We start from the raw sequence: 9,502 nt of genomic DNA on the forward strand, positions 1-9,502 counted from the left end.
CAAATTTTACCTAAACCCACTTACGCTGTTACTTGCAAATCGGGCCACCTTGAATGGGCCTGCCTTCAACAAAAGGCTCTAACATCCATCCCAAGTGCAGTACAACAGACACTCCCATCAGTGCCCTCCACAAGCTCCTTCGTTGCAGAGGCTTTACCAGCCCCTCTCATGCTTCTTGGAGAGTCCAGACCACCCCTGATGGCCACTCTCCCTTCAGGGTTATCCCATCTCCCCGTAAATTGTCAAAGGAACCAACCACATCTGGATAGATCGACCCTCATGGGGTCTCTAGGGTGGTTGCAGACCTGGAAAAAACAATTCTGCACAATAGTTTATATTATAAAAGCATTTTATTGAACACACTCTGGAGGAAGTCAGAAACCAGAACAAAATTTGGGGTTGGGGTGGGGATTCTGCTTTGATGGTTTAGATACTAGAAAACTTTGGATTCTGGTTAAATCAAGGACGTGGGGACCTAAATGCGGATTTGAAGCAGAATATAGAATTGCGACATGGGAGACAAGAGACTGGGGATTGGGCCCTCCCAGGAACCAAAGATTGTGGTTCTGCAATAGGCTTGGTCTAGACTAGTCTCCAGAAAAAGGGGAAACTTGGCCGGGGCAACTGCCTAGAAGAGGCCGTCTCCACGGGCTGGGTTGCTGCACTTGGGAGGCAGTGTCTTGCAGCAGGCTCTTAGCTCTTGAAGCTCTTCCGGGAGGAGGAGGTGGTGGAGACAAACTTGACGCTGGAGCTGCTGCCTCCGCCGCTGCCAAAGCCCACCCCCAGGCCTCGGCCACTGCCTGCACTGAAGCCAGAGCCCCCCACACTAAGCCCACTGCCCAAGCCTCCACTGCTGCTGGAGTAGTAGCTCCCACCGCCACCTCCGCCAAGACCTCCACCGAGACCACCACCAAGACCACCACCAAGACCACCACCGAGACCTCCGCTGAGGCCACCACCGTAGCCACCGCCACCGCTGCCATAGCCAGAGGAGACGCTGCTTGTGACGACAGCTGCAAGGAAAAGAGGGAGAACTCAGTGACATCAGTGTGTCAGGTGGATCCTATGTGGCCAACTTATTTGAACCTGCTGGCGTTGGAGACTATACCTGCCCCCTTTTACAGAGTAGCACACAAGCTCCGGAAGAACAAAGTCATTTAGTTAAGGTCCCTAAAAATGCTGGTGAACTTAAGGGGCAAGGCACAGTGCTAGGTACTGGGGGCGGGGGAGGGAAAGGCAGGGGCAAGGTCCAAGATGTGGAGGATGCGTGGCCACATTGTCTTATCCAAGAGGTAAGACATGAGCGGTCAGGACAGTGCTTCCCGTCCTGATCTGTGTCCTTCCCGCCACACCCACTTTTCACTATGTGTGTTAAATAACCGTATGCTGGGATGGGCATCTCTGGTATCTAGAAACAGCAGGATTCTGAGTTGGCACCAAATAACCCCCATTATCGTCATTGTTAATGACTGTTCAAAGTTACTTACAGATGTTGACTGGTCCAACTCCTTCTCCGCTCAGCCTGAAAGGGGAAAAATTAAAATTAAATTATAACTCCCATAGTAGTGATTAGAGCTCATTTCATAAGCCAGGAATCCGTGTGCCCACAAAACTGCTTAAATTAGAGGGAGTTTCTGGAGGGACTTTCCGATGAAGAGAGATTGACCTAGAAACAAGTTGTCAAAGGCAGATTATAATTCCCATCATCCTCCACCCAGTGCGTGGAAGGCATGAGTAAGAGGTTGCGGGGAAATATGAATATGTATAAAGCAGTTTTTGCCTGGGAGGAGCTCACATTCTGTGGGAGAACTCGGCAGGGACAAAAATGCCTCAGACAAAGGAAGAAATGAGTGGTGGCAGAAGATTGAAGAAAATGGAGCATGTTGAGAATCCAAAGGCAGGTGAGTTGAACTCAGCTGGAGCAATCATGAAAGGCTTCCTGAAGGAGGAGGTCCTTGAAGAATGGGGAGGGCAAGGGGGGATATGGGTATGGCACAGACATTGAGGTTGGGAAAAGAACATGCCCAAAAGCAGAAATGGAGCATGTTAAGGACATGTTTGTTGAGTTTCTTAGTTTTCTGGAGCAGAGGCAGGGCCTGAGAACACTAGTGCAGCAAAAGGCCAGAAAAGAGGGTTGAGGCCGGCTGCATGCCCACGTGTCAGATTGAAATCAGACTGATGACGTGTCATTATCACACACCAGACAGCGATCCCTTGTACGTGTGTTGTGCGCCCTGCAGTGCAGAAGCTTCACTTTATCCAATGAGAGGCCGGGCGCCTCTGTGTGCCCACCTGCACTCCTCGCCCTCCAGCAGCTTGCGGTAGGTGGCGATCTCCACGTCCAGGGCCAGCTTGGTGTTCATCAGCTCCTGGTACTCGCGCAGCAGCCGCGCCATGTCCTGCTTGGCCTTCTGCAGGGCGTCCTCCAGCTCGGCCAGCTTGTTCCTGGCGTCCTTGAGCGCCAGCTCCCCACGCTGCTCGGCATCGGCAATGGCGTTCTGCAGGTTGGCGCACTACAGAGGGGAAGGAGGGAAGAGTGGGGACACTGGGCACTGGTAGCTGAGCAGGGCCTGAGGTGTCTCTTTCTGAGATTCTGGGTCAGGAAAACCAAACTATCTAGAGCCCCGGAGAGAACCCGGTGCATCTGTCCTGGTCACTGTGGGTCTCCCTTTCAGAGCTCAAGCCTCTCCCTTGCTGCCTTTCAGCCTCGCCCTACCTGCTTCTTGACATTGTCGATCTCAGATCTCAGTCTCTGGATCATGCGGTTCATCTCAGAGATCTCATGCTTGGTGTTGCGGAGGTCATCGCCGTGCCGGCCAGCTGTCTGCTGCAGCTCCTCGTACTGATGCCACCAGAAAAGAGAAAAGGTTCTGTTTACATGAGGATGAAAAGCGCCTTCCCAAAGTTCGCAGCCCGTGAGCTGCCAAGCGGTGGCACGTGGTATGGTTATCTAAGGTCTGGTTCAGGCTGATTCAGGCTCTCCTAGCGGTATGAGATTCAGAGTGTGATAGCGGTGTGAGATTCAGAGTGAGAGTCTGTTTTCAGATTCTTGGGTATTTTTGGAAAATGCACACAAGGCTGTTCCCAGAACTCATCCCAACAGGCCTTAGCAGGTTTCAGGAGCCCCCGCCTTAGTGTCGCCATGGCCTGCAATCCTAGACACGTGTCCGTACCCTCACTCAGGAGACATCCACCAGAGCACCCACCTTGGTCTGGTACCAGGACTCGGCCTCGGTCCGGCTGCGGTTGGCGATCTCCTCGTACTGGGCCTTGACCTCAGCGATGATGCTGTCCAGGTCCAGGTTGCGGTTGTTGTCCATGGAGAGGACCACAGATGTGTCAGAGACATGTGTTTGCATCTGGGACAGCTCCTGCGGGGAGATTTGAAATCAGTCATCTGATTCTGTGTTATTCAATGTCAGTTTCATTCAAATCTTCCACTCATTGTGGTACGTCAACTTGAGAAAAGAATAATTGAAAACTTGCTTGAAAAATTGAGGTAAGTTTCTTACCGCATCAAAGAACATCTTCATGAAGTTGATCTCGTCCATCAGTGCATCGACCTTGGCCTCCAGCTCCACCTTGTTCATGTAGGCAGCGTCCACGTCCTGGGGAAACAGGGAGGTTGGCACGCACACACTTCCACCCTGCCCTAAGTGAGCTCTGCTCTTAGGAGGGCATGGCCACAGGCCACAAGTTCTCTCCTACCCACACCCACCTTCTTAAGCATCACAAACTCATTCTCGGCAGTGGTACGCTTGTTGATTTCATCTTCATACCTGGCGGTGAAAGGGAAGAGAAGTGTTTGTCAGAGGACGAGGAGTAGATGAGGGGTCTTTGTTGCATAAAGTCAAGTGTGAGGCTGCTTTCCCTGTGGGAAGGGGTTCCTCCCATCTAGGCAGAGAGGGAGGGGACACTGGCAGTGTGAGTCTCTGGGCCAGGTCCTTACCCATGAGGATCTTGCTTTCTCTGTAACTGCCTACCAGAGAATCATTCTATTATTGCAATAATTCAGTTGCTTCAAGAATATTCCTATAGAAAAGCTGTATACTGTTTCTCTCCAACTCCACAGCTAATCAATTTCTCTAGTGCTTTTCTCAGCTTTCACAGGCTTTTTTAAAAAAGAAACAGAACAAAAAACTAGCCGCTCAGTGGCTGCTGCATAAGAGTATAGAAATTATTTGAGCCACCAAGCTGGGTTATTATCATCACTTCCTGCTTTGAGGCGAATCCATCCAAAGGCCTGTGCAGTGTACTTTGAGTTTACTGGGGAGGACAGCACAGAAAGCAAGAGTTACATGACTGCATGTTGTACCACGTAGTGCCAAGGGTGCAGTGCTCGTTGCTCTGGCTGTTGGCTAAGTGCCTTGCAGAGAGGCTGAGCCTAGGGCTGAAACTTTCTAAACATGGACCTGTTGTTTTGTTTTAGTATCGTAGGTATCCATAGAAGGTATGTACTTGTAGCCCATAGGGAAGGCATAAGTAGAAGACTGGTTATGGTTATGACACCCCTCTGGTGCCAAGAAGCTATCACCCCCCCCATCTTCAACCCCCAATTCACTTGTTCTTGAAGTCCTCCACCAGGTCTTGCATGTTCCTCAGCTCCGAGTCCAGGCGGCCTCTCTCCCCGAGAATGCTGTCCAGCTGCCTCCTGAGGTTGTTGATGTACTGCTCGAACAAAGGCTCCAGGTTCTGCCTCACGGTCTTGGTGCCCTGCTCCTGGAGCAGGGTCCACTTGGTGTCCAGGACCTTGTTCTGCTGCTCTAGGAACCGCACCTGGAGAGGAGCAGAGTTTGAAGATGGAGGAATTTGGATTTCATGTTTCAGTGATAACTCACTAACGGGCCTCCCATCTCCTGCTTCCCCCACAAACCTTTCCCATGTGCAGTAGCTGGCCCTGTGGCCCAGGATGGGAGGTCCAGAGTGAGGCACCCAACCTCACTCTTCTAGGGGATACAGGACACTTGTCCAGGGCACAGAGAGCATTAGGAATGGCTGGGTGGCCCAGGGCAGTGGTGGCTGCAAAGGCACTCAGGCTGCGGCCAACGCACTCGTCTGCCTCCCTGTTGCAATCAGCCCCGTTACGCAAGGCACAGAATTCACCCCTCTGTCCAAAAGCAGTCAAGGAGCCCTTATGGGGTAACCTCTGACTGGGAAGAAATAAGACTGTCCCCTCCAAGCTGCCCATCTAATTAAGAAAGTGCCCACAAATCCAGGACACAGAAAAAAAATGGAAACACGTAACTGCAAACTATGAAGCTATTTTCACAAAGACAAAAAAACCTTCCCTCTCCCCTCTGTTTTTGACATTTATTCCAGACTCACAGCGATTTTTTTTCTTTTCTTTTTTTGTTACAAAAGATCACGTCTCACCTTGTCGATGAAGGAGGCGAACTTGTTGTTGAGGGTCTTGATCTGCTCTCGCTCCTCAGTCCTCACCCGCTGGATGGCAGGGTCGATTTGCAGGTTTAGGGGAGTCAGGAGACTCTGGTTGACGGTGACCTCTTGGATTCCTCCAGGGGGGCACACGGGGAAGCCAGGGCCACCAAAGCCACCTCCAAAGCCAGCTCCACCACCGAGCCCAAAGCCACCACCAGCTCCACCGCCAAAACCGAATCCACTGCCGGCTCCACCTCCGAAGCCATAGCCACCTCCAGCACCGGCACCAAATCGATTCCTGAAGCTGCCGCCACTAGCGCTGATGGAGATCCTCTTGGTGCCCCCCAGGTTGTAGAGGCTCCGGCTGCCAAAGCCACCCGCTCCACCAGCACCCCCAAGGCTGACCCTGCCGAAGCCACCACCGCCACCCCCAGCCCGGGACACAGAGGTGAAACTGGTGCGGGAGACAGATGGGGTGATGGCAGAGGCGGCGCTGAAGGAGCGGCTGCCCCCACTCCGGAAGGACACGCTTGACTGGCGAGACATGGTGGCTCGTTCCTCGTGGAGCAAGAGAACCGGGCACTGGTGGGCTGGAAGGTGCTGGAGAGAACAGAGCTCAGCAGGACGCAGAAGGTGGCTCTGTTACCCAGGAGCAGCAATGCCCCCTTTTTATCCCCTCCAGAACTGGGCTGGGCGGGAGAGCTGTCGAGCTGAGTGATTAAGTGGGCTGGGCATGCCCGGGGGGCAGCTGTGAGCTCACCCGTCACACCTGCACAGTGCAGGGTGCAAACTCTTTCTTCCTGGCAGGCTCTGCTCAGTTAGAAATAACCTTGCCTTGCAGCACTGGTCTCTTGGCAGCAAGTTGGCGATGCTGCCAGCAAGTCTCTCTGCACTATGGGGGCTGCGGGCTGGGAGCAGCCCAAGGAGGGTGCCAGGAAGTGAGGGGCATGGGCCACGGCCACTGTCCTGGAGACCCTTACAGGACCAGGGGTGACAGACCCCAGCACAGCACACATGGGACATCTGCCCTTCCACTTAGGGGAGCTGTCAGTGGGGGCAGAGGCGTCCACCACCTGGCAGTGATGTGCTCTCACACCTTTCCAGGCAGGTTGCTGCAGGGATCTCACGTCTTGGAAAGGCAATCCACGACCCGATACCTTGGGTATGTGCCAGAGGGAAAAACCGCTTTGTCCTTCCCTGCGCACTTTCTTTCCTGGGGAGGACAGCTGTCCCAGAGCCCACTGGGCAGGTTCCCCTGCAAGGTTCAGACCAGACAGGCTCCCCCAGACCTCAAGTTCCAGAGAGAGAGAATGTGGGAAGCCCTCCGCCCCTGCTTGCAAAGCTCCTCCTAACGTAGCATTGTCTGTCCCCTTTGACCTTTTCCTTGCTCTTCGGCCTGAGCAGGACCCTGCGGGGGCTGAACAAACCCGGGGGTCCCGCGTGGTCCCTTACGAAAAGCCCTGAGGCTCAGCAGGCAGTTGTGTCTCCCTTCTGGGGAGCTGCTCTGCGGGCTCCAGCCCCCCAGGTGCGTTGCAGCCAGCTCCTGGTTCTTCCACGGGAAGGAATGACTCACCGTATCTGTTGGTACAGGCTGGAGGCCGCCACAAACACATACCTGCAGGAGCTTCTAATCTCATCAGAAACATGTTGAGAGCCGGCCGGCCTGTTATAACGGCAAACCTGCCTGCTCCACGCAGCGGGAACGGCTGCGCTCTCTCTGCGCCCAGCCCAGGCTGCTTCGGGGCCAAGGGAATGGAAAACGGGATTCTGAGACTATGGACTGTGCAGCCAGAAAGAGTAGACCCCGCAGGTTTGCAGGCCCGGGCGGCCGGCACAGAGCCTGGCAGCCGCTTTAGGGAGGCCCCGTGAGATCCCCTCTGCAAACTTGTCTGCGGGGCTGTCCTACCAGGTGGGGGGAAGGGGACTGTGGTGAGGTGTCCCCAGCCACACCCCCTCTTTCCGCAGCAGACCTGCATAGGGCCGCCTCTCTGCCTCCCCAAACAGAAGCAGGGCTCGGGCCCTTAAGAACTGTGGGGGCCTCTGTGGGCCAGGGCTAGAGGCTTGGAACAGGTTCCAAGCCTCGGGCTGAGGGGCTCCGTCCTCAAGAGTAAAAAGAATCAGGACCCAGCCCAGGCTCAGGAATCTCCAGTCTGGGCCTGTGGTTGGCCACAAGGAAGCCGAGGTTGTGGGAAAATGACTCCACTTGCCGGGGTCAGCCAGGGTGGTGGTTGCTGCCCCGAGGGCTGTGGTGAGAAAGCAGCTGACAGTGAGTCCCGTCAGACAGACCGACGGCCAGAGCTGGCCTGACAGGCCCTGGGCAATGAGGCCTGGGCTGCCTGTCTGCCTGGAGAATTTCTGAGACTCTCAGATGAATTCTACCGAGCTCACCAATTGCACACTTGGTTGCCTTTTGAAGATCATGTGAGTGTCTTGGAGGCCTGAGAATTATTGGGGGCCCCTCAGCTCCTGATAGAACAGGCTCAAGCCTGAAGCAAGTGCCTGGGACTCTTAGGAGTTCCTCCTCTCCCCTGGAAGATCACTATCAAGGCATGTCCCCTCTGCCACACACACACACAGGTCCTGGGTAGAGCCCCACTGCCCTCGGGGAAGCCCCTCCCTGCCCCAGACACTGGGACATTCTCTTCTCCCCATTCACCCTCCTCCCAGCTGTGTTGTGAAGAGACAGGACTTGGCAGAACAGGAATGCATTCTGGCCAGTCTGAGAATGACTAGCGTGTGCCAAGCTCCGATCCAGGTGCCAGGGACCAAAGGTGGGTGTGTGGCGAGTAGCTGTAGCAGGGAGTGTTTGGGTGTCTCGGCAGGGGAAAGTGGTGCTCCTCTGTCCGAGCTCTGTGGGAACCTTCCCCAGGCAGCAGGGCAAGCCCTCCTTCAGTGCCAGATGTAGACGGGCATAAATAATGGAGCTGCCCCCTGTGGGGCGCCGGGCACCAGCACCACTGCAGGGTGGGACAGTCCCACCCCAGGCTGGAATTCCACTGTGGCGGGAAGAGCCGATTACAGCGCGCTCCAGCGAGCGTGTGTGTCGGCCACCCCACCGAGGGAGTCACCTAGGCTTGGCAGGACTTGCCACTTGCTTCTTCTCTGGCATTGTTTTCCACATCAGCAAGACACAGTGAGGGCTAAGCGATCTCTCCGGCAGCTGGCCCTGCTGCTCTCCCCGTCAGGGAAGGGGCAGTAGGATGACTGGCAGCCCCCCTCCCAGAGGCGTGGGGGAGTGGGACATGGGCAGGGCTTCCCAGGGAAGCACTCACAGGCACCAGGCAGGGAGAACCTTTGGTTCACGGGGCAAGGAGTAGGCAAATCCTGCCACCCCAGCCCAGGACTCTCCCCTCAGAGCCTCCACCCCAATCTGGATGTCTTCAATAGAAGATATGTTTAATAGGGCATAATAAATACGGTCCCCAAGGTTAGGGAACAGCTTGGCATAGCCCACGCCCTCAGCCAGCCTGAGCGCTGGAGGTACTCAGCTAATGTTCTTTTCACTGAACTGATATGAAGTCATCTCCCTCCATTCCTTTCCCAGATCTTTATGTGAATTCCCCATATTATATATACATACTATGCATGAGAGTATAACATAGATGCATATGATATATATTATGTACATAATATTAATATATATATTCCCATATATTTATGTGACTCCTCCAGCCACATGCTGAGTCCCAGAGTCCTGCCCATCTGCCTTTGTCTCTGGGTCCATGCCTACAGGGCAAGTCTCTTGTCCACTGCGAACCGGGCACCCTTTGAGACAGCGTTCGTGACTCTTTCTTCCTTAGACTGCTCCCCCGACCCCAAGCCTGGCGAGCATTCTGCATCTGAGCTCACCAGTAGCCCCCATGCCCTGCCCCAGCCCCCAGCCCCCTCCTCCAGGACAGAAAGGAAGCTACAGTGTTCCTGTCCTTGCAGCCCTTCCACCCCTTGCGTGGTCAGCACAAAAAGTGGGGAGCAATAGTTGAGGCTTGAGTCACCTTATTCACTGGGCTGTGGTTGGCAGCCCCATCGGGGAGCCGGGAGCCAGATTCGCAGGATGGGGCAGGGCGGATAGAGTGCTGTGCCAGCCCCAGATAACTCTTCCCAAAGCCCTAGCCTCCGGGAGGAA

The 9,502-nt window shown here is 54.7% G+C and overlaps 1 protein-coding gene across 1 annotated transcript; it reads right to left on the reverse strand.

Moving 5' to 3' along the window:
• Positions 1 to 332: 332 nt before the first annotated feature.
• Positions 333 to 6,023, reverse strand: LOC138397352 (keratin, type II cytoskeletal 5). Its single transcript, XM_069491271.1, has 9 exons — positions 5,374 to 6,023; positions 4,562 to 4,776; positions 3,719 to 3,779; positions 3,513 to 3,608; positions 3,207 to 3,371; positions 2,717 to 2,842; positions 2,293 to 2,513; positions 1,488 to 1,522; positions 333 to 1,013 (listed from the first exon to the last, which is right to left on the reverse strand). Exons 1-9 carry the CDS (start codon positions 5,923 to 5,925, stop codon positions 694 to 696), a joined length of 1,791 nt encoding a protein of 596 aa, XP_069347372.1. The 5' UTR covers positions 5,926 to 6,023; the 3' UTR covers positions 333 to 693.
• Positions 6,024 to 9,502: the final 3,479 nt, after the last annotated feature.

Source organism: Eulemur rufifrons, chromosome 16, assembly GCF_041146395.1.
Source record: "Eulemur rufifrons isolate Redbay chromosome 16, OSU_ERuf_1, whole genome shotgun sequence".
NCBI lineage: Eukaryota > Metazoa > Chordata > Mammalia > Primates > Lemuridae > Eulemur > Eulemur rufifrons.

Bases quoted from the DNA above. Each gene is read 5' to 3' on its own strand.
- LOC138397352 (XM_069491271.1), bottom strand. From the start codon at position 5,925: ATGTCTCGCCAGTCAAGCGTGTCCTTCCGGAGTGGGGGCAGCCGCTCC. The intron at 3,609-3,718 runs GTGGGTGTGGGT...CTGTTTCCCCAG, and splicing joins AGTTTGTGATGCTTAAGAAG to GACGTGGACGCTGCCTACAT. The intron at 1,014-1,487 runs GTAAGTAACTTT...TTTTCCTTGCAG, and splicing joins AGTTGGACCAGTCAACATCT to CTGTCGTCACAAGCAGCGTC.